At 36.9% G+C, this 25778-nt stretch overlaps 2 protein-coding genes across 4 annotated transcripts; both read right to left on the bottom strand.

Annotated features, from left to right (window-relative positions):
• Positions 1 to 1296: 1296 nt before the first annotated feature.
• On the bottom strand, positions 1297 to 2593 carry LOC123314103. Of its 3 annotated transcripts, XM_044899229.1 has the most exons (4): positions 2122 to 2593; positions 1930 to 2063; positions 1673 to 1874; positions 1297 to 1608 (listed from the first exon to the last, which is right to left on the bottom strand). In XM_044899229.1, the coding sequence occupies exons 1-4, from the start codon at positions 2545 to 2547 to the stop codon at positions 1558 to 1560; spliced, it is 813 nt and encodes a 270-aa protein (XP_044755164.1). In that variant the 5' UTR covers positions 2548 to 2593; the 3' UTR covers positions 1297 to 1557. The 3 variants fall into 3 exon arrangements, with proteins under 3 accessions (XP_044755164.1, XP_044755158.1, XP_044755171.1); XM_044899223.1 differs by having other exon boundaries at positions 1297 to 1874; XM_044899236.1 differs by having other exon boundaries at positions 1297 to 1867.
• A 17434-nt stretch (positions 2594 to 20027) lies between these two features.
• LOC123322584 (60S ribosomal protein L28-like) lies at positions 20028 to 24468 on the bottom strand. Its single transcript, XM_044910528.1, has 4 exons — positions 24331 to 24468; positions 24037 to 24128; positions 23374 to 23502; positions 20028 to 20253 (listed from the first exon to the last, which is right to left on the bottom strand). The coding sequence occupies exons 2-4, from the start codon at positions 24121 to 24123 to the stop codon at positions 20059 to 20061; spliced, it is 411 nt and encodes a 136-aa protein (XP_044766463.1). The 5' UTR covers positions 24124 to 24128; positions 24331 to 24468; the 3' UTR covers positions 20028 to 20058.
• Between the last annotated feature and the right edge of the window lie 1310 nt (positions 24469 to 25778).

Here is a 25778-nt window from a genome sequence, read left to right as displayed (position 1 = left end):
TGAACCAAAGATATTACACACATTACAGTGCGTATGGTCCGTATTATGGAGGGTAGAGAGAAGGAGAACAAACTAGTGTAACGAAATGTGTCCGCAAGAAACCGTAAATAGGCCAGGTGGCGCTGTGAAGCAATAAAGGAGATAAGGATAGAAGATGTATTGACAGAGATGCACAGTGTTCGCGCCTTTTTTAAATAGAAGAATCATGACATTATTAAACAAATTTCATTGATTTGTTCATGGTTCATGATTCAACTGCAGTGATTGTCAACAAAGACAAATTTGACGATATTGGAGATCAATGCTAATTAATATAAGAAACGAATAATATATAACCCGTTTCCACGAAGCTTGATCAATATTGATGACGGATATTTTCAATCCATAAGAAGTTTATCATGAGAATTCAGAATATCATTCTTGCAGCAAATAATGTACGTTTATGTATATTTAAGGATTATGAACTGCGACATCGTCCATATGGATTGTTAATACAGATGATTATTCTAAGTTGTGTAGTTTCCGTCTTCAACTCAGTTATGTATCGTGCGAAAAAAAATCGTTATATCTTATCCGAGAATCATATCCATCTCATTAAAATTTGAAGAACATAAATTGTTAATTAAATGCATATTTATTTAGTTGAATTTGCTTTAGCAAATGGCTCTTTTCACTGTTTTTCTATCAATAAAATAAGTGCAAGATTCGCAAGCAATTATATGGAGGTTTGTAATAGAAAAGGTTTAATTAGTAAGGAGAGGAATATACAACAAAATTGAAAAAAAATATTTATTTATTCTCAAAAAACCAACATGCATACACATTCAAGTCAGCAATTTTGCATTTTTTTTATGCATCTTCATTTTTGCCCTACTGGCTTCATGGTTTTTATTATCTGACCTGGCCAAAAACCTGGCACGCATAACTATATAGAAATCTATAATTTTTTTTTGTCAGCTCTACTTTGTGCGAATCACATCCATCTAGCTGCACTCTTCTTGCTTCTCAATTTCCTCTATGAGATCAATATTGAGCGTCATTTCAGCCACAGTTTTTAGAATACATTTTTCTAACGGCTTTGTTAGCAGAAATAAATCCAAACTGGAATAAAACAACCCTCCGTATTTTTCCATTTTTCCGATAATTTCATTCCTGCCATCATCCTATTTTCTGGAATTGTTCGTTAATATATTTATGTGTTGCCCTTCAAAATGTGAAAGCCATTGAACTAAAGATGCTACTTGCATTGCCCTACATCTTTTCAGATACCACAGTTATCAAAAGAAGACACGATAATTCAAATTCAAAATTTCTATTTCAGACTTTACATGAATAATATCAAGCTGGGAAAACCTACATTGTACATGAAATAATATAAGTATAAACAACTGTTACTACTACTACTACTAGTAGAAGACATTATTCAATTAAAAAAAAAAACAATTTTATAATTTCATGTTATGCTATGATGAACAATAAATTATGAATAACAAATTCTAGGGATCTCTTTAAATTTAACTAATATCTGCCATCACTCAGAGAGCTAGCCAATATCTTCTAGTTGCAGAATACTGTGGTTTCATCTTCTCCAAGCTGGGAACATCCACACTGCAATGTTACAATAATTGATAGAGACCCTGTAGTAAAGAAGTAAATATGATCTAATACTCACTTTTTTCTGTAAACGATTACATTGTTTCAGCGTACTACCCTTCTTACGCTCAAATATAATCCATTTTTCCTGGACACTATTGCCACCTTTTCTATCATTGAGTTTCTTTCGGAGGACTCGACATGATTGACATTGAAGATTTTGTTGCATTCTTTTATACATTCCATGTCCAACAATAACTCCTTGACATCCTTTCCAAAAACTGAAAATGTTGCAATATATGAAAATCATGCTATTGGCTGCATTTAATCAATTACCTTTGATTCTCAATTTGGGTGCCAACACACAATGGCCACTTCTGCACACTTTTCAGATATGCATAAACATCTTCAGGCAGTGCCGAGACAATTTGGTCATCTACATGTAGTCTTTCTTTATTGGGAAAGATAACCTGTTAACAAAATCATATGAATATGGTTAATGAATGACAATGAATTAAGTAGTCTCACCAAAACTGCTAAATCATCTTTAACCATTATGTGGTTTTTAATGAGACGAGTCTCTGGATCCAACCTAATGTATTCTATTCCATCAGGCTTTGGTATGTAAGCCCAATGCTGGGGCAAGAATTGCTGATATTTGTCCAACAAATATTGCAATGGTTTTTCTGATTGTTGTACGCAGTAATTATGTTCTATGGGAACTTCTGATTCTTGCTGTGAGTGCTGATTCACAATTTCTTCTTGATGTTGTATTATTTCTGGTTGTTGATGTACAAGCTTTTGTTTGTCTTGCAACATTTGCTCTTCCACAAGATGTTCACCAGCAGAACTGTGGAACTGATGCTGAATTGTTGGCAACGCTTCTGGTTTGAGTGTTTTCCTATGTAATTCATGTAAATGGACAACATCCTTAATAACAATTTTGTTGTACATGTTAATATGTTCGCTCTTGAAATGCAACTGGCAAACTAAATCATGAGGCTTTTGACCAACTTTCTATCCTCCCAGGGGTCTGTTGAGACAGAAAAATAATTATAGGTAATTAATTACAAATAATAACAATAATAGAAATTTCATTCTACTCACATTCGCTTTGAAAAATGATAATTTGCCCTGAGGAAGACACGTTTCAAAACTGCTTATACGACCAACTGGACAACTCTTCACCACACATAACTTAGACATTTTGAAGGTAATATAATTTGAATGCTCTTGTTTCAATACTAAAATTCAACTCTCTACTAAATACTATGGTTGAGTTCGGCTTAGCGACTTTTCGACTCTGAGCATGTCAAGTGTATTTCAATCGCGTTCGACTTCGATCTCTGAGTATTCCCTTTTCTGTTCGGGTCGTGACGGAGCATGTTCTCCGATCACGCTCGCACTTCCCCGAGTTTGCTGATAGAGAACGATGGGGATCTGTCAAGTGTGAAGTTTTAAATGCCGTCAGTGACAAAAACCAACGAGTACCTTTTTGAAAAACTGCCCCTGCCGCCGTAATAGAAGACAAAATGATTTTTTAGGATGGTTCAACTGAATATGAAGCAAAAATCTCGAAGCTATTGACATTAGAATGATGCCCTATTTGAGAAAATTTGACGATGTTTTTCAGATTTCAGAAAAATATTTCTGCGGAATCATTGAAGCAATGTAGAATTGAATCTGAAATTGAAGACGAAAGTTGGTACCATTTCAGATGCCTTTACTTTCCTCTTCCTTATAATCCAAAAAGAGTTCAACACCAAATCTTATAATAGCATGGTTCAAATTCATTTCGCACTTTCAAATATCAGATAAACTTTCAAACAAACAAAAATCAGATAGTACAAATAATACCATATAAATAAATTACTAGGATATTACTATTTATTTCTTGGTACATAATTAAATCACACAAGCTAGCAGCACCTCTAGTCAATGGTGACGGCAAACTGAGCTCAGCACAATGAGGCCAGTACCTAGTACCAAATTTCTGTTAAACGTTGGTGGTTGTTTTCTTGAGCTCCGAGGAACTGCGGGAATCTTGAAAGCACCCAAAACAATTTTCAAATCTTCTCATTCTTACATATGTCGTGTTCTACCATATTACGAAATGATCACTAATTGTTTTTACAAATTGCACTTATCTAATGCATATTATGCATATAACGTCGTTGGTTTTCACCAATATTTCTATAAAATTATTTTCGGAGTGCCAAAATAGGACGCGGCAAAAAGTTGTCAACTCGTCTTGACAACCATTTGAAACTCCTAGGTGATGTCGACAGGGAACTCCCAGTACGTTCGGGTTTGAAAATGACCGGGAACGAGATCTATAATGACGTCACGTTCCCCGTGCTCTCTCCGTTCGATCTGTAGAACTTCAAGCCGAACTCAGCCTATATCTCAATACTCAATAAATTAAAATTCTAAATCTCACTATCCAAGTACCACGAGGGTTAATTCAAAATATTTACAAAACGACCGTCGTTGTCATGGATATCGCTTGAAATCATTGAATTTCTTTTGTTCTTCACATTTAAAATCGAATAAGCTTCAATGTTGTTCAGTGGTTCATTTCTATTGCTTGCCAGCGCCACCTGGCCTATTTACGATTTTTTGCGGACACTTTTTGGCCCAAAAAGCCTCGAAGTTTGTTCTCCTTCTCTCTACCCTCCATAGTCCGTATATACACATTTGGTGACCGAAAGTTACCAGAGCGGTTACTCTGGTGACTGATATTGAACCGAATTGTCAGGAATTCGACATATAAGGACCGCCCACTTACTAACCAGAAGTAACCAAAGTGTATATACCTTAGGCTGTGGTCCGTATATACACTTTGGTTACTTCTGGTTAGTAAGTGGGCGGTCCGTATATGTCGAATTCCTGACAATTTGGTTCAATATCAGTCACCAGAGTAACCGCTCTGGTAACTTGCGGTTACCAAATGTGTATATACGGACCATACGCATAGAGAAAGGTCTTGTCTCTGGTATATACGTACCACAGCCCATGTAATATCTTTGGTTTGAACCCTTCGTATCAGCATTAACACGTGTTTTGCAGTATACAGATGCCGATTTCATTTCTCTAACGTGCAATGTAACCAGGGTCGGCTTTGGGTAAAGGGATGAACTAGAGTCTCTGGATGAACGTGTCTCACAACAAGAAGAATTTGAATTTTCATATGACGGTGAGGGCATTTGTTTCAAAATTTCAGAGCACAAGGGGTATACAGGGTGTTTCACGAATAAACAGACAAATGAAAACCGTGAATAGAGGGCATTGCGCTGAGTCCAAAATCACCCCATATACAGGGTGTCCCAAAACTAGAGAATCAAACGTCACAGTGTCACACCACGATAGAGTAAACTGAAAATTATCGAATGACACCAACATTATTTCGACGAAAATGTACCGTTTCCAAAATAATTAGAATTTTATTAAAATACCTAAAGTTGCCGATTTTCGAACTATTTTTCTTAATAACAGGGCCAGTTTGTGAAAAAAGGTATCGATTTTGAATTATATTGAACTGAGATAATTGTTTTATCTCCCCTAATTGAAATTATTCTAAGTAGTTAATCGATAACCATAACCTAAGTAAAAGTAAATTAAAACAATTGTTTTTTCTACATGATTTTTAATACTCAGAATAAACAGGGGTGATAATATGGGAGAAAAACGCCATCCTTAATATAATCACAAATTGGCCTTGTGATTGAAAAAATAGTTTGAAAATCGGCAAATTTAGGTTAGGTTTTCTCAGAAACGGTACATTTTCGCTCAACTAATGTTGGTGTCATTCGATAGTATTTGATTTACTCTCTACTCTATCGTGGTGTGACGTTTGATTCAATAGTTTTTGGGCACCCTATGTATAGGTTTCTTCGGGGTTTTTTGAAATTTCTCGAATTTCCGTTTGGCAATAACTCCTGAAATTCTCGATCAAGTCGACTGAAAATTTATATTTAGCCTTGAGTTGTTAATTTCATTGAAACAGAGCATTAAAATTCGACAAAAATCAGGACCGGGCTGTCCGGGCTCAGTGAGGCTTTACTCAACTTCAAACTCTTGAAAACACCGTATATGTATATAGTTTTTTAATCCTTATTTCAACTTTTTTGTTATCTGCATTATTATTGTCTCAAAATGAATTGATTTTTGGGTTGCCCCACCTGTTGATCATGTTCTAGAAATAATTGTTTTGGTCAGACGCCTCTATGGAATAGAGCACTTCATGAAAATGTATTTAAAAATTCTTAATTGATTTTTTTTTCAAAGAATATTCTGTTGAATGTGTTCAACAATTATACCATATTCGGTCTTCAAAATAGTCATTCACAATGATAAAATGTTTCAAAATTGATAATACCCAAATATGGATGGAAAAACTACGCTACCTTGAAACTAAGAATTAAAACTTGATCTACAGAATGAATCTATTTTTCTATGGACAACTAGTTGTGTGAATAAAAACACAGAAAGAAATCGCGGGGTGTCAGATCTGGATTTTTATTTTTGTTCATTATCGATAATAAAGCTTATTATCAGTGTAACTATCTGAAAAACCAGATATGCTATAAATATCAAAAACAAATGCAAGACATATATTGAGAATGAAAAAATTCAGTTGAACATTTCCAATTCCATTTTTAGATTTCCACATTTGATTGGCGATCATATTCATCCCATTAATTAATGTGAAGTAAAAGTCAATATGCAGCGCTGTTTTTTCCAGAGGCATTTCACCACCAAAGGCACCAAACAATTATTCATTAAAAATAATCCACAGATGAGGCATACCAAAGTTTCATTGATTTTGAGAAAATCAATGACGAAAAAAACTACAAACAGAGTGTTTTGCATGAGTTTAAATTTGAATATAGCCTCAATGAGTCCGGTCCTGTGTTCGTCAACTTTTAATGTTCTGTTTTATTGAAACTTACAAGTTTAAGCGGATAATGAATTTTCAGCCGAATCCAACTAAAAATTTGGAGTTAGCCAAACTAAAATTCGGGAAATTGGAATAAACTCCTCCGTATATCGGAAACGGAATGATTAAGTCACACATATGAGGTGTTCTTGAACTCAGTTCAATGCCCTCCATTCACGGTTTTCGTTTGTCCGTTTACTTGTGAAACACCCTGTGTACTGAAAAATCGCAAAAGATTCCTCGAGCAATTAAGAAATGCCATTAAATCAAGGAGTTTCTTTTGATCCGCTATGATAAAAAATGTCAATATCCAGTTATTATTATTTGGGGTGATTCATCGAAAATCCCCAATATCTCGAAAACCAATGCACTTTTACCAAACGTGAAATATCTTTATCTGAACCGCCATAGAGTCCTCTACCCGCAGGCTCCATATTATCCATTCATTACGCCACACCCTGTATAATTATTATTATTATATCATTGTATTGAAAATAAACAGACATGAATACGAGCCAGTTATATATTTTGTTTGAAAATGAAGCTCCTCTTGCTTCAAACTTCTTTTAATTATTTTGACTACCATTCACGCAAGATGATTTTTGTTGAAGAATTCAAAATTCTTGTGATTATCCGTTCATTTCTTCTAGATGTACCCATTCCCTACCATTTTTGTTTAAAGGTGAAGTTCCTCTTGCCTTGAAACTTCCTTCATTACTTTTGACTTCCATTGATGCAAGATGATTTTTGTTGACGAATTTAATTTAATTCTTGTAATTATCCGTTAATTCCTTCTAGATGAGGTACCCATTCCCAACCACTGCATCAAATGCATTTCATTTTTCGGGTTGATTTTTTTGAATTCTACAACTGATGTAACGTCTTCAACTTCAGCCGAAGAAGATAAACAACAGTAACTCTCCTCAAGCTACTAATCACTCGTATTTTCCATGTAAATAAATAGATTTGGTATGTCTTCAATCAGTTTGTATAAACGTCAATTATGTTCGTTACATATTTTCCGAAGTGATTTGACATTGTGATGAAATACGTAATTACTGAGGGTCTCGGGTAGAACGAACTACGTAGCACACTAATGTCTAAAAATTTTTAGACATCTTACTTAAAACTCAAAAATGTTTTGACAAGCGTCTTAACCCAACATTTTTGTACCATACAGAGTGAAAGGTAGGTATCCAATTTCCATGGCCAATCCAGTGCTAAAGTGAAAGTGAATGAAGTATAGAAGCTGAAAGTAAAACGTATATCTATCTTCGTTGATTCATTCGGGAAAAACATTTCAATGGACTTCCTAATATCGTGAATATAATGCCCAAAAATTAGATAACTACTTCATACCAGAACAAATTCGGTAAAAATTAGATAACTACTTCATACCAGAACAAATTCGGTAAAATTGTCTTTGGAATTAAGCTCATATGTCACGAAAAATTTCATTGTCATGTATCATTCATTTTGGGACCTATATGGTATTGAACTCCCCTATCGGACGAAGTATCGTAGACATAAGCATATTCATTCAGAATTGTTGATATTCATGAAGAAAAGATAATAATTTCTGTCCAAATTCATTTACACCGAGATCACGAACCTTATCAATCAATTATTAGCGTATGTTTATTAATATTAGTATCGTTCTCGAAATATTTACAGGTTTCAATATGTGTGAATGAATCGGAAGAGCAGATGTATTGTATATATGAGTAGAATTCAAGCTGCCTTACTTTCTGTCCTTCTAAAATCTGGCAACGTTGCGGGAGGTGAGAGCGCACTACTAATAAGAAATATATGCGGAGGTAGTAAAGGTCTGATTCGTTTGAAGAAAAATTTTTCGATAAAAATTTTTTCCCCTTTTTAGGTACCCCTGTTATTTACCTTCCCCTCTACATATATGATCAAAAATTATTTCAATTATATAACTCCTTCACCCGGAGGTCAGGTCGCCCAATGAACTTAACGGAGGTCACAACGAACTACGGGTTCATTTGAAAGAAATAAGTGCTTGGTTGTCGTCAAACAAACTGTGTCTAAACATCGATAAGACAGTCTATACAACATATGGTAATTACTGCAACAGTGTTCCAGATTCTTTGAATATCAGTATAAGTGGGAAACTAATAACAAGGGTGGACTCGGTCAGGTATTTGAGAATAATCTTCGATAGTAACATGAGATGGGAAAAGCATATCGAATATTTGCTAAAAAAACAAGATACTTGGTTTTTATTTTCCACAAACTCGCAAAGATAATGCCTAGTGATGTCCTTCGAATGCTTTATTATGCACTGTTTCATGGTATTATAAGTTATGGAATTGTGGCGTGGGGTGGAGCTTACTCTAACTGAGTCTGAATCTATTGATAAACCATCAAAAAAGAATTTTAAAAATAGTTAATAAGGGTAAAATCGTTCACAACAATCCTTTGACAATGGAACAACTTTTTTCACTGGAGTCACTAAAGTTCCATTATTATGTATTAAAGGCTGAATTTGTAAATTCAAAAAGCATTATTAGGAACAAAAGTATCCAAGTGCCTATAAGATTCAGGACGGTCAGAGGTAAGAGTAGCTTTGTGAAAGCAATCAGTGTCTTTAACATGCTTCCTAATGAACTAAAGATTTTAAGTAGTCGATATTCTAGGAAGATCAAATTGAAGAGATGGGTCTCGTCAAAATTGTGATTAGGATAAAATTCATATTATAATTTTATTTCACTCTCCAACAGGGTACGGTGGATCCTTGACAATCAAAAACTCTCTCGTGCTGAACTGGACAGCATCAAGAATACCTGCTATCTTACCACTGCTGAGGAAGAGAACCCCCATCCGCCAGAGGGGCCCATATGCAGGAATTATAAGAAGTGGTATTTTTTTGGTACAACCGGAAGAAGATATCACGGAAGGATCCTTCATGAGCAACCTGATGATGTACGCTGGACTGGCGGCCGAAAAGAGGCCGAAGATACCGAGATTGAAATACTCCCGGATAACGCGAGACCTGGTGGCTAGGATGAATACAACCATCGCGGGGCATCTAACGAGCGTGAGCACACTTGAGGAGCTGGTTGATGTGATGTATGCGGGAGCCGTAACTGTGGCTGAGGCACTCGGTCAACAAATTGAACATCACCAGGGTTCACCAAGACCACCCACGGACCCCCCTTGGAGGTTGCGCCTGGAAAAAAAAATTACAGCTTTGAGAAGAAAGATTGGGGTGGTTCATACCTACCTGAATTCGGCAACACCAACTGCAAAAGTCGATAAAGCTGCCAGGAATGTAGGTTCTGAGTCTCGCATCAGGCGCAGGGACCCAACCTTCAGGGAAAAATTGGCCGTTGCTTCCGATCATCTGAAACAAAAAATCAAGGCGTTAGGAAACCGCATCAGAACAAGAATAACAACCTCTTCTATAAAAATCAGAGACAGTTCTTCAGATTCATGGAAAACGTAGAGGGAAAGGATGACGAAACACTGGACCCTGAGGCAGCGCGTGACTTCTGGTCTGAAGTCTGGGCGAGGGAGAGTACCCATGATGAAAGTGCCTACTGGATAGAGGAGGCACATCAGAAGATTCCTAGTGTGCTTATGGAGGAGATACGGGTGCAGAAATCGGACATAGTCGAGACACTTAAGTGATCTAGCAACTGGGCTGCTCCGGGCCGGACAAGCTGCATAACTACTGGTGGAAGTACTTCGATAGTGTGCACGACAAGTTGGCGATACTTTTACAGGACGCCCTGGAAAACCCTGCGTCGATACCTGGTTTCCTCACGCTTGGAGTTACATACCTCATCCCTAAGGACGGCGACAGAAAAAAACCCCAAAAACTACCGCCCAATAACTTGCCTCTCATCGCTGTATAAGGTCCTCACTGGAATTATTACCAAATACCTCGGCGAGCATATCAGAGATCATAGCCTGATAACTGAAGAGCAGGCAGGGTGCCGAGACAAAACGAAAGGGTGCAAAGAGCTTCTAATCATCGACCACATTGTCACCAAACAGGCGCGGAAGAAACTCAGGAATATCTCTGTTGCCTGGGTCGACTATAAAAAGGCCTTTGACTCCGTCCCGCACACATGGTTGCTGAAGGTGTTAGAAATGCATGGAGTGGCCGACAAGATTATCTAAATACTGGGGCATCTCATGAAGACCTGGAGGACCTCCCTGTGCGTACGCACGAAAAGAAGCCTTATAGAATCGCCAGTTATAAAGATCAGGGCATTTTTCAGGGTGACACGTTGAGCCCCATGTGGTTTTGTCTGGCACTAAATCCCCTTAGTATTATTCTGAAGAAGACGAAGTACGGATACGTTGTCCACAAGAGCAGACAGGTCGCTATCTCTCACCGCATGTTTATGGACGACCTGAAACTATATGGCGCCAACCCAGAACAACTGAGTAGAATGCTTGAAGTGGTCGCAGCCACTGTACTGTACTGCATGTACTGTGCGCACTTCAACCAAAGAGTATCAATACTCTTTGCTTCAACTCTCTATTTATGGGTGGATAACGTAGCACGTTATCGTAAATTAACGTTGTTTTCTTGCCTTGCGCACACAGTGCCGGTTTATCCAATGGGCGCTTTGGGCGGGCGCCAAGGGGCCCAAAAGGGCCTGGGGCTAACAATAATTTCATTACTTTCGATAGCTGACAATTTTTTAAAATAATAATTTGCATATCCCCACATCCACGCCCTTATAATGCACCCCGTATCTTGATCAATGGAAGAGCGGCTTTCCACTGTTCATGGGGTGATTATTTTTAAGATGTTAAACACACAAATTGAATGCCCCCGAAAAAGGAAAAATGTTGATCGGCCCGTCGCACTAAGGACAGGTCCTGAAGTTGATATTAATTCTGGGGAGAAAGTTTAAATGAAACTCACGAAAAACTTTAACAAATAAATCTATTGGAAAAATAAAATTAGAACTTCTCTACAAACACGTACTCGGTCGAAGACGACCAACACAAAAAAATCTTCAATTTCTTAAACACATGCAAAAGAGCGCAAAACAATAAACCATATTTTTCATAACAAAATCTTGGATTAAAATTCAACTTCCCAACTTAGCGCGTAATAATAATACTCAATAAATGAATAATAGAGGAGCTTTCAAGACTATGGACAAACAAGAATTGGAACTTTCTACCTTTTTCTGCAACTGCTGTTTGTCTGACGCTGCCGATGAAGAACTTTTCGACACCAGACTTTACCCGCACAAATCGGTGAATTCTTCACACTCAACCGAACTTTTCCGTCGCAAACGTTTAACGCTTTAAGTTTCGACCCTATGCAAAATTCCAACACAAACTGACTTCAACGTCTTTAACTCCAATTTACTTACTTCCGTTCAATTTGACTACCTTTTTCCCGATATGCCGTTTCTACTTGAACAAAACCAACGAAAACAAAGGACTGGATTTTTCTTTTTACGCAACTTTTTCAAATTTATGAGCCAACCGAGTCTCCGATTCTATTCCGTGATCTACCTATATTTTTCTCTTACTTCGGGCAAACCTAATTATTCTAAGTCCCTATACTCTTTCTTTACTGACTGACTCTACAAAAGACTTATAATTTCTCTACTATTCTGTACCGACTCGAAGGGGTATATTTTTTCGATATTTTACAGATCACGTCCCCGCAGACAGACTTAAAGGGGTATTCTTTTTTGATCACTTTCCTCGGACCGACTGACTAACTTTTCCGAGGTACTTTTTTTCCCGGTCATTCTCTCCAAAGCTATGGGTGGTACCAAAACGTGCTGAAATCGAAATCATTGGACGATCATTCTTGCTGAGTTGAAAAATCAGCGTTCCCAAGCTCGGTGGTTACAAGAAAATTTCGGCTACTTCGAATTCTGAGAACTGTTTTCCTCTCAGTGTCTCCAGACTAATAAATCTTCCTTAATCTACATGACTGACCGTTTTTGCCCGTTCTAAAGTCCTTATCACCGGATATTGGAATCAATTACATATGCCGGCGATCGCCGGTTGCTCTCCGAAAGGTACATTGTATCAATATCTGCAGATTTTCTGACTGAGTGACACTCAGGCCCGGTACTTTCACGTGCGAATAACTAAATTTATTCGATAAATAAGTCTTATTCTTAGGATAAGTAAAAATGCAGTCTTTTCACTTTCAGATAGTGTTATTCTTATTATTTACTAAATGAATCAGTGTCCTCTGGGCATTTCCCATCTGTCCTTAAATTGGCACGGATTTTACCAGTCCACAAGAAGGGTGACAGCCAGGATATAACAAATTATCGACCTATCTCCATCTTAAGTCAATTGTCCAAGATTTTTGAAAGAATAATATACAATCGCATGTACAATTATTTGACAAAGTACTCCATACTATCTGATCAGCAACACGGCTTCAGACATGGTAGGTCAACCCAAACGGCCAGTTGTGAATTTTTTGAATTTGTCTACAAGAGCCTTGACGGCGGTGAGTACGTGGCAGGTATATTTTTTGATCTGTCGAAGGCGTTCGACACTCTGCAACATCGTTTCATTCTGGATAAGATGTACCAAATGGGATTCAGGGGTGTGTTTCTGGATTGGGTCAGGACTTTTTTATCTGATCGCAGAATTTATGTTCGATTGAATGACGCTACATCTGACGAACACACTAACAGCCTAGGTGTCGCTCAAGGATCTGTTCTGGGCCCACTACTGTTTCTACTGTTCATAAACGATCTGCCTGCATATGTGGTAGCCAATATACTGGTGATGTTCGCTGATGATACCTCTATCGCTATCAAAGCGAAAAGTCTGCAGGAATTGAAGTTGCTATGTGAGACTATAGTACAATGTTTCACTGATTGGTGTTACAAAAATGCACTCATACTCAATCTGACCAAGTCGGTGATAGTCAGGTTTCAGAATCAGGATAAACCATGCGAACCTCTCATCATTGAATACAATCAAGGAGTCTTGGAGGCGAGAGACGACGTGAGACTGCTGGGCCTCTATGTGGACGCTAATCTGAGGTGGTATATTCATACTGATCATGTTTGTGGTAAGCTAAACACTGCTTACTATGCTTTATTACGACTCAGGAGTTGTCTCCCTGTCGAGGAGCTGCTGACTATTTATTACAGCATGGCTTATAGCCATTTAAGTTACAACGTTGTTCTCTGGGGCTCCTCGGTAGGGTCTAATCGGGTGTTTATTTCCCAGAAACGTATCATACGCCTCATTTTCAAACTTCGCCCATGTGATTCATGCCGTCCGATTTTCTACCAATTTCAAATTCTTCCCTTCCCCTGTATATTTATTATCAATAGCCTTGTCTACGTCCATCTGAACGTAAGTAACTTCAAGAAATGCTCTGACTTTCACGAGTATGGAACACGAAACTATGACACTATTGCCTTTCCCCGACATCATACAGCTAAATATGAGTCATCACCAAGCTACATATATGGGTATCAAATTGTATAACCGGTTGCCCAGTAGATTGAAATCCATGAATGGAAGGTCTTTCAAGAGAGAGGTCAAATTGTTATTGCTCAAGAGATGTTACTACAGTATAGACGAGTTCCTCAAGGACTCCATCAGTTGAATCTGTAATTTTTTTTTTTTTTATTGTAGTTCTTTTCTTATGTTTGTTATTTTGTATGACTTGTCCTATACATTTTTATAATGTCCAAAAGGATTAATAAAGTTTATTATTATTATTATTATTATTATTATATTCATTGAATAAATCTGTCATTGACACTCGTCAATAAAATTTTATTTGTCATAGATCGAATGTCGGTACGTCATTATTGGTTGAATTTTTAAGATTCTGGATGTATGGTTATTTTTTGTGTGATTTTCACGGAATATTTGCTTTCTAGTTGGAATTATAACAATTTCTACATTGAGGTCTCTTATTTTACATTAATCAGTGAAGAGTAGTATACCATGTTTTCACAGAATTGTTATTCGTCAAATAATTTCATCTGAAAGCACCGAAATAAGGTATCCTTCAGATAGGAAATTATTCGACAGATACTTATTGACAGTGAATAAAATTTATTCGAAGGTGAAAGTACCGGGCCTGACTCTTTCAACACTTATCGAGCTGGTTATTATTTGAATTCCCGCGACTTGATACCGCCTGATCTCCATTGTACTAAAGAACTTTCTATAGTTCAATGCTGATCTCAAGCGCCTCAAAGTGTCATATGGTCCCACCGTTACCTTGGTTGGGGAGATAGGAGTTACCGGAGACTGATAGCCTTTTCTCATTTCTGTACATTTCATTTGTTTAGACGGAGGTTTTGCCATACCTTATCACGCTGGCAAATTGCAGGTTGATAAGGGGTCGGGGAGAAGGATAGTTTGAGGAAAAAAAATAGGGTTCGGATAGGATACTGTGTTTGGGACAATGGTTCTTCCATAACGTTTTGGGGGATAAAAAACCAAGGCTCAGGGGGGCACCAAATGGCGTGTTGCCAAATTGTGTTTTTGGGTTCTTCGGGATTCTATGAATCCGGAAACCAGTAGGCATTGAATTCTATGAGAACTCTATGAGAACTCATAGAGTTCAATGCCAGTAGGAGAAAAAGGGTGGTAATCTGGGTAATATAAGCCAAAGAATCGAACAGATTAGACCTCTTCTTCGTTGGTAAAATCCTGAGTAGGTACTGGGTAAATATAGAGTTTTTGAGCATAATTATTGTGAAAGCATCAACGTGTATACCGGGTGTCCCAGAGCTTTTAGGCCAGCAAATATCTCAGTTACCTGCGGAAAAAAAAAATTGAAAAAAATACTTGTCGTAGGAGACCATACGCTCTTTCATGCAGCATAGCAAAATCCACCCCCTGACAAACAACCCCCGAGAAACCACCCCTAACTTTTGTTTTTCAAATGGCACCCCCATGTTTGTTGTGCTTCAACTAACAGTTTTTTTCATTTCTCATTCAATGATGTATCATGGTAGCTAGAATGGCATGCAGAATAATGGAAAATAAAAATACAAATGAAATACGAATTTATACGCTCAGCTGTATTGTTACTGCAACATTATACTAAAGAAAATGTTTTATAACATAAATTATAATAAACAAAAAGTTCTAACATTTTATGACTCTTTTTTTTCAACATCCACTTTTTCTTGTCTCTACAATGTGGACTAATTCGATCAGTCCAATTAACAGTACCCACTAACGAATTCAATTTTATCGAGTGACTATCTTTACAACTACATATTATGATATATCATTGATTGAGAATTAAAAAGAGCTGTCAGTTGAAGCCAAACAAACATGGGGGTGCCATTTGAAAAACAAAAGTTAGGGGTGGTTTCTCGGGGGTTGTTTGTCAGGGGGTGGATTTTGCTATGCTGCATGAAAGAGCGTATGGTCTCCTACGACAAGTATTTTTTTCAATTTTTTTTTTCCGCAGGTAACTGAGATATCTGCTGGCCTAAAAGCTCTGGGACACCCGGTATACGATCGTTGTGTGACTGTTTGGAACATTTATATTAATTAAACTTTTCGTAACCCAGTCAGAGTGTTTTAGTTTTTATCGAACTATATAACCTATCCCAATATACTGTATTTAGAGACTCATTTTCAAATTTAACATTGATGACTTTGGTATAAACATTAACTGCGAAAAACTTAACCACCTGCTCTTTGCTGATGACATAGTACTGTTGACGGACTGTCTTGGTGATGCACAAATGATGCTGCATGAGCTGGAACAGGCCTCAAAGAAGGTGGGTCTAAATATTAACACTCGTCACAAGTTCAGATTTGGCTCCCGACAACCCCAGAATATAACAAGTATACTCTTATCATTGAACTAAAGAAAGTTCAAGTTTAGTTCAATGACTCTCATAGACCATATTGGTGAGGTTAGGCGGGAATTTTGTATCGCGATCCATCCGTGGATCTGGTCCCTGAATTCCCTATGCATTTCTTATGGGCGCGTACTTCTCGCCTGTTTTTGGATATTTTAGCGAATTTCTTAAGATTTATTTCTGTTGGAATGTGTTCTATGATCCTTTCTTAACAAGTTGAAAACATAGAGAAAGGTCTCTGGTTGAAAACAAAATTTCGTAATAAAATGGTATATTTTTTTTAAAATATACCATTATAACCATTACAACCACAGATCAATATTTTTTATTGATCTGAGATTACAACCATTATATAATTGGTCGGCAAGATCCATGGAAGTTTGTCGTAGCTTCATTTCGTTTCTAACCTTTGAAGCTGACATCATTCTAACGCGCAAGCGTAGCATGTCATTTTCTTTGTTACGGTCATTGAACTCTAAAAGAACTGGAAGGGCTTCTTAGGTACCGAAATACGACGAAAAGTGTGTCCAACTGAGACGGAAGATGTAGTGCAACCCATCTCTTTCTAATGGTTTGGCAACCAATCGAATAACCGCATCAGATGTCGGACGCAGCAGTCGTCTCACAACGCCCCGGGTTGTTTTTGTTTACATGTTGTTATAAACCAATTGACAGACCGCAGAGAGAGATAGATTGCTCTACATCTTCCTTTTCAGTCTTTCTCAGTTTGGCTGCATCGAGATGCCGTTCCAGTTCTTTTAGTGTTCAGTGGTTACGGTTCATGATTGACGTATAGCAGAAATGATCTACGACATACGGATATATTCCGTATAATAATGTGTTCAATTCTGATTTTAGGACATATAAAAGTATTTTGTGATGTAAAATGTACTTGGAAACAACCTCTCATAATGGCGGCACTCAATTTCGCATGTCTTTATATTAACATTTACTTCTAGCTAGCGATATTCCATCTTAAAGTTGATGCCTATGTAAAAAAATTTGAATATGGATCTCCCGCCCGAGTGATTCGAACCTCACTAATATGGTGTACATTGAACTTTAGTTCAATGATGGTGTATAAGTATCTATGTATGTCACGAAATTCGCTTGGGTAGAGACAACCAATCTTGTGAGTTGTCCAGGAAAATTGGACTGACTTGGGCAGCATTCGGCAAATTAAGCTATATTTTAAGATCAGACATTCCGATCTGCCTGAAGAGTAAAGTCTTCAATCAGTGCATTCTGCCCGTGCTGACATACGGCGCCGAAACTTTGACCTTAACAAGACGCACAGTAAATTAAATTAGAATTGCACAGAGATCTACGGAGAGGGCAATGCGGGCCGTTAGGTAAACGAACGCAAAGGTTAGGGATCGAATGAACCCGAGTAAGTTTCCGAAAACGTCTCTATAGACGTTTTCGGAAACTCTATAGTTCAATGTCTGGGTGGCATATAGACGAAGGTTGTGTTCACAAACTTACTCAGAGCAATCTCTGAGTAAGCTCTGATTACCCGAAGCGTTCACAAACGAAAATACAGAAGTGTTGTCAATAAAGTTAATGGAGGACTTCCCTACATGTTTGCCAACCTAGAAAAGGGTCTAAAAGGTCTACCATCAGGGAATGATTGCTTTCTAACGAAACCTACTTCATTCTTTCCGCAATGATCAAATATATTTATGAAATTCTATCGAGCTTTCTAGAGTTTACTGTTAAAAAGAAAAAAAGATTTTCATAACCTCGATTGCTGATTGGTTGAAATTTATGTTGGTATCACTACTTCTTGTGACAATCGACATATTTCATTGGCAAATGTCATTTTTACTGATATATATAATATTAATATTGTCTGCTGTATAGCTTACAAAATACAAGAAAACAAGAATGCGTTCAAGCAAAGATTGTGCACATAACCAAAACTTTGCCCATAACCTAACAGATTACTTTTACGAGGAGCTAAATGCTCATACCCGTACCGACGTTGCCACGTCTACCTCTCATTCTGAAACTGTCAACTTCGGTACTGAAACTTCAACCAGCTGTCAGATAGACGTCAAAATAAAATTGTGGAGGTTGTGTAGGCAAAAATAACACATAATTTGGAATATTATTTTACTTCTAGTTAAAATACGTACATTGAAATGCATTATTTTTGTTTTTAATTTGATGGTGGTGTTAATCCTAGTGATTCTTTAGCCAACAGTGTTAAATGTGCGTTATTAATGCCAGTAATGGTAATGAAAGTATTCAATATCTTGGGAAAGTCACACAGTATTTTAGCAGGAAGTGAATAATTATGCCATTTTCTCGTTGTGTTGTTGGATGTGGAGGCTGAGGAAACAGTGTTAAGTTTTTTTCCTATTCCGGAAGAAATTTCTATATTTTAGCATAAGAAGCTTCACTTAAATTACTTGACGAGGAGACAACAAAAATGCTATTATTAAGAAAGCTGACTTATACTAGTTTACCTTTTTGGCTCCTGTTTACTTTAGCGCCCACCTTGGATGTTTGTCTTCGATTTTTTCATCAATTTCAATGAATTCGAATGTTGGCATTAAGAGAACTCGATGAGTTAATGATTTCAGTTATTTATACTCATTATATTTATGCTGTTTTTCTTACTAGTTCTATTTTGTATCGATTATATTTTTATACTGTTCCTGGGCAGGAAGACCTGAGTTGTTAGCGCTTGGAAACATTGTTTCAATAAAGTTTATTACTTCTACTATCGTGATTGCAACCCGGTTATTTGTGTTGCATTGGTCATCTATTCAATACAGATTTTCTCATATAACTATTACCACAATTTCACAAAGAATATTAATGAAAAATGTAAATAATAAACGGTCTCTGATAACAAAATAAAAATAAATAAAACATGTGAAATGAGTTGACAGGCTGTCAGAGATAGACAGTTGACAGTTTACAAATGTTCTGTGGCTTAAAAAGTAGACGACAGACGTGGCAACGTCGGTACGGGTATGAGCATTTAGCTCCTCGTTATTTTTCCCTCTTACCTCTCCCACTCGGTGCTTACGAAATTAGTAGTACTAGATGAAGAATCGCCATTTTTTTACCGTTTCAGAAATATATCATACATCCCCGTCATTTTGATCTACTGTTTTGATAAGAAAAAATACATCTTTATGTTATGGCTCAGGAAATATATTTGTTGGAAAAAATCATAGTACGCCACTGGAATGCTATCAAGAAAGTGTCTAAATAATTTTTTTCATTTCAACATCCTAGCTCAAACAGAAACGGAGATAATGACCAGAGGAAATTTATATTTAACCTAGAACTTGAAAATAAAAAAAAAAGAGTGATGCAGTTGATTGCATTATTTATAGCTTTGTTTTGGTTCGCACTTGAGGCGGTTCTGAATCGGTTCAAAGTAGTGGAGCAGCTATGGTGTGGGAAGCTACATGCATGCTATGCGCGAGCTTACGCTGAATAAATAAATATGCGACTGTTTTGAACCGTTCTGGAACCATCCTAAAAGCGAACCAAAACAGGACTAGTTTCTCGAAAAATGACGACCATAATGTGCAATGCATTTCCTCTATCTCGTTGGGTTGAAAAAGTTGTAATTAAGGTATCACCAATTTTGCCCACTGTGTATGTCAAAAACCTTACCTAACGATCTATTGAAATGAAAATCAATATAAATTGGATTTTTATTTATTTTAACAAAAGTTATTCTTGTGCTTTCTTGGGTTGTTTTCCACGTTTGGGTTTTTGCGACCTCAAGACAGCACTGGCTCTGCGTAATGCTACCTTGGTCAAATCGGTCCTGTATTTTTCATTCTTCATCAGACGTTTCAGTTTAAAGAGGGATCTTCTTGGTCCAGATTTGAATGTGGTTTTCATGGTACATTCTTTAGGTTTATTCTGAAAACAAAATAAAATATTAACAAAACCTACAAAGATGGCTCCTAAAATATCATGCTTTTAAACAGCACAAGGAACTCAACCTAATCCTACCATATATAGAGTGTGTCATTGTTGCATGATCATAGGGTATCCCGATGTAGAGCTACTCTAGAAGAGCCCAAAAAACCTATACATGATATAATCAAAGCGACACCAGGGTCGTGTTCGGAATCAACGTCGAACGTTGCCAACGCTCTCTTTAACGGCACTTAACGGTCCGATAACTAATAGAACAACCGTTTCAGACGTCGGACGCACACCGGGCGATGATTCTGTACGCTGCCCAGAGGTTCCTCAGCAATATTTTCAAAATCTGACAACTTTTGAACCACTAAGCATTATCGATTAATACAATTTATGGATCGTATGATGTGCTGCAACAGGTCAATCGATCAATATTTCAGAAATCCAGGATTTTCTGTCAAGCTCAGATTCAACAGCCAGTTGATCCAAAAATTTTGAATTTGACTGAAATATCATTTTTATTTTTCCCGGGCGCTCACATACACTACACTATTCTGCTCAATCCACATTCATATTCTCAAAATATTCCAGTCTTAGGCAAATACACTTAAGATTGTAATGATTTCAAATATCATCAAATAATTGACAGGATTGAATCTGGCTATCTAGGGGGTCATCATGCTGCATTCAACTGTATGGGAACTGGAATGGCTTCGTAGGTAGCAAAATTCGACGAAAAGTGTGTCCGACTGAGAGGGAAGATGTAAGAGCAACCCTTGTCTCTCTAGCGTGTTTTTGTTTACACTATTATAACCTAAATTTAAATGTTATTTCCGTAGATAAATTTTAAATTAATGTCTTTTTGTCAGTATTTTAGTAAAAATCGTGGTGAAAAATTGTTTAGAAGCCATATACTTCCGATTTTCATTCCTAAGAAACTCGAAAAATGTCTATATATCAAGTCAAGTTAGCTGTTGAACAGAATTTCTTGTGCTTTTTCAAAGGTTAAATATAGTTTTTTGGTGAGTGTTTTTTAAGTCTATGTGTTTCCCAGAGTGACAAAAGTGGTTTTTGAAGTAACAAAAAACATTTTGAATAAGAAGAATTTCATAACAACAATGGTCCAGTATTGTGTTGGAAACGGATGCCATAATGCAGGGGACATTAATATAATATAATATTTTTTCTGTGAAGTGTTGGTATCACATAAACCAATCCATCCTGATCGGTTTTACGGAACTGAAAATCCACAAAAGGAGAGAAGCAGTAAATAATTAGGAATTATGCCTCATGTTTTTCATTTTTCGTTTTTCATAGGTTCCCTCTCCGAAAACCTTTTGCTTTACAACTTCGGACCTAAAGCTACAGGAAAGAAAAATTGGTATCCGTAGAAATACGTTTGCAGAAAAAAATTTGCGGTCCCCCACAGGAAACATTTCTTGGCAGTTTGTCAAGGAATTAGAAAAAGTTCAAATGGAGGAAGGCCTAAGGTTGGCTAATTCCCTCTCATCTCAGCATATCAATTATAAAAATAGGATTATGAATGTCAGATTAGCTACTCAAACAATGAGTAATGTGGTAGCGGATGCTATTGAATTTCTTGATAAAAAATGTAAGAACTTACAATTCGAAGATAGTGCCGCTACCGTTGAATTCATTAGAAAAATTGATGGGAGTGTTTGACATTCTTAATTCTAGAAATCCGTTCCAGAGACGGTTTAAAGCTCCAATTAGATCTTCTTCCCTGAGGTATGTTGGGGAAATTTTCAGTGAAACTAGAATATTTAGAATCATTGGAAATTGATGATACCAACATTCTTTTTCACTGTCGAAAGACATTCGCTTTAGGATTTGTTTTGACCATGAAGAGTGCACTAGGGCTAGTGTAGAATGTTTCATCAATCAAAATTGATGAATGATGAACTTCATGGGGATCCTCTACTATTCGTCAGAAAATGACTAAATTAATTTTATTTAATAATTGTTAAGCAAATGTAACATTTTTGTCCCAATTATGTTAAATAAAAATATTTCAGCAATTTTGTTCTTTACTTTTTGATATGGTTCCTTTTATATATTGAACTATTTGGAATATTTAAAATCTCTCGCACTGACACCAGAGACGACTGTCTCTGCTGACACTGCTTTTCATATGATTCCAAAGCTTTCCGCGAAGCTTTTCAGAAGATCATTTCCTATATTCTTGCCTCACGATTATATAATATAGACCATATTAGTGAGCTTAGGCGGGTAATTTGAATCGCGATCCATCCGTGGATCTGGTCCCTGAATTCCCTATGCATTTCTTATGGGACTAAAAATGCCGCGTACTTCTCGCCAGTTTTTTGATATTTTAGCGAATTTCTTAAGATTTATTCCTGTTGGAATGTGTTCTATGATCCTTTCTTAACAAGTTGAAAACAAAATTTCGTAATAAAATGGTATATTTTTTTAATAATGGATCAATATGAAATTGGTCGGCAAGATCCATGGAAGTTTGTCGACTTTTCGTAGCTTCATTTCGTTTCTAACCTCTGAAGCTGACATCATTCTAACGCGCAAGCGTAGCATGTCATTTTCTTTGTTACGGTTCATGATTGACGTATAGCAGAAATGATCTACGACATACGGATATATTCCGTATAATATGTTCAATTTTGATTTTAGGACATATAAAAGTATTTTGTGATGTAAAATGTACTTGGAAACAACCTCTAATAATTGCGGCACCCAATTTTGCATGTCTTTATATTAACATTTACTTCTAACTAGCGATATTCCATCTTAAAGTCGATTCCTATGTAAAAAAATTTGAATATGGATCTCCTGCCTGATTCTAACCTCACTAATATGGTCTATAATTAATATTTATATTCAAATTAATCTCGGAATAGGATTTCGACAGGGTTTTGGCGATCAAAAACATTTCCAGCTTTAGATGAGTGATTGTGTGGAGAACCACTGATGAATGGTACCAGACTCAAGCAACTAAGACACATCATTTATTTATGTATGAAGTAGTTTGTAGATATGCAATGAACTATCAGAAAGGAAAAAAATTTACTCATCTATGAATTTAGAACAAGAGTGTTAAATTTTAAATAACCAAGCTACCTGTTTTTTGGGCCTCTTGTAGACTAAGGTGAATCCTTTTTTGTCAGGTCCATCAACAATACCAACTGTTTTTTTGTGAACTAGGCCATTATACCTGTACGAGCTCAAGTTGGTGAGGTTATTGGGTTCCTGTAGAGAGAATATCAATTAGTAATATTTATTGACAATACCTGAAGAAAAATTTATCAGGAAAGCTTCAGTTTGATTTCTCAGCATAGCCTTCAGCGATCTTGGTGGAAAAAAAATCATCATGAAAAATTAGTTAAAAAGCTACGAATCCTAATGTCACATATGAGCCGTTCAGAGGAAAAGTGGTATAAGTCACAAATTCCGATTTTTGAGTTATACCGATATTTGGGTACCAAAGGTTGTATATTTATCTCTTTATGAGTGGTATGAGTCAAATCGTCGTTTTGATCGAGTTAAACGCATTTAATGTTTTTCCTCTCACTCAAAACAATCAATTGAAACGTAAAACCTTAATTTCCAACATTTCACTTAATTGTAGTTAGATCACTTTTCCTCTAAGCCACTCATATATCGATACATTGTCGCCAAAACATCGTAAGCCTCATCATCGTAATGCCTTGTGAATTACGATGTTTTGGAAAAATGTGTCGATATATTCAAAAGAACCAGTAATGAAATGTAAGAAATACCTACTGTGCTGAAGGGTTTGCTTATGTTCCTTTTTTTCAACAAAAAGGCATTATTATTCCTGATAATACTCCAAACTAGGTGAGACGACATCTTAACTGTAAAAACAATTAAAGTCAATAAAATGAAACGTTAGAATTACACTAACACGTGCTCCTGTTTTTAAGAAGTTGAACATCTTGATTCGTAGGAGTTCTAATGCAAAATTATTTCCATAAGGTGAATACCTCGTCACAGGATTGATTAATGTATTGAAAACAAACCTTACCGAAAGAAATTGTAATATATTAGAAACCTTACCCAAAACTTTCTCAACAAGGTGTTCAGAGAAAAGAGAATGGCGGTGTCGAGTAGTTAGTCACAGAATAATAAATACATAGAGAAAAAGTAGCTGAATTCTTCTTCTTTTTTTTTTCCTTATTATGTGCCCGTCTGGCGCCATCTACACATGGAACAATCTGACTCTTCCAGTTATTCTATCCAGAGATATCTCTGATTCTATTCCAAAGATTATAGGGTTTTATAATATTTGATAATATCCACTTTTTCTTTCTTGTATCGTTGGTTGCGGTATATTAGTGTTCTGTGATTGCGGTTAAATAGCACAACCACCGTCCGTTTCGCTTACATGAATTTTAAAAAGACACAGAACATAAACATCAGAAAAGATAACAAACAACAACGGTGAGTGACTAGACCTCAATCTGTTGACGGTTGTTATGTCGTTTCTAGGGAGGTCGACCTCATGAAACCAGGGCCTTTGATCAAAGACTTAAGAACGAACATTTCATTTCCTAATTTCTCCTAAATCGAGAAGTCTAATTCAGATCAAAGATTATAGAGTTAACCTAAATCCATTATCCTTGATTCAGATCTCGATAGACTCAGGGATGAATATTCAGTCCGCATATTGTGCACCGTCAAGTCATGAGCGAAGTGAGGAAGATGAGGAGAGGAATAGTAGCCATCGGACAGCAGAGGCAAGGCTTCAATTAGAAGTGGCGGCCTAGCCAGTGTTTCAAGGATATGATTTTTGGAAGGACCGGGTTGTTCCTGATCTCTCTGAGCTAGCTTAGAGATAAATTTGATCGCAAACCAGAATCTGCGAAATTTAAGTGGTAACTTCCTAGATTCTGCCATAATGATCGGAATGGGGGTCGATCTCATGTATCCCATATCAACTCGCACTGCACTCGATCCATGAGGGTTTCAGGTCAATTCCCATCATACTAGAAATAGCCATAATCGAGATACGGACGAATTATGGACCTGTACAACAACAAAGGCGCCTCAGGTCTCAGGATGAGAACCTCGCCATGTTCTACAGACCGATTACATGACATTTATTCCCTGGGAAGCTAAAGCACAAATTCGTTCAATAAGCATGATCCGATGTTCCATTCCAGATTTTGATGAATGGTAACTTCCAAATATATTGTATGTTAGACCCACGGAATATCAGCACCACACAGTTTTAGGGCTGTGTTGGAGTTCAATTTCGCTGTCTTGTGATAGCAGAGATGAGCGATTATTTTATTTGGAGAGATCTCTCCAAATAGCAACTTCAACTCGAGTTGAAGGTGCTTAGAGGAGGCCCACCTCTCAATCGAGGATAAAGCCTGAGTCATTGTTTGATAAGCCGTTGAGAAATCGGGCGCCGAGACTACAAGGATGGTATCATCACCGTATTTGAGAACCGTCATACTAGGGATGTTACCAAATGAATGGTAATCTCTAACGAAGAACAT

Source organism: Coccinella septempunctata, chromosome 1, assembly GCF_907165205.1.
Source record: "Coccinella septempunctata chromosome 1, icCocSept1.1, whole genome shotgun sequence".
Lineage (NCBI taxonomy): Eukaryota > Metazoa > Arthropoda > Insecta > Coleoptera > Coccinellidae > Coccinella > Coccinella septempunctata.
Note: the sequence above shows the minus strand (reverse complement) of the source record. Positions and strands in the feature narration are given on the sequence as shown.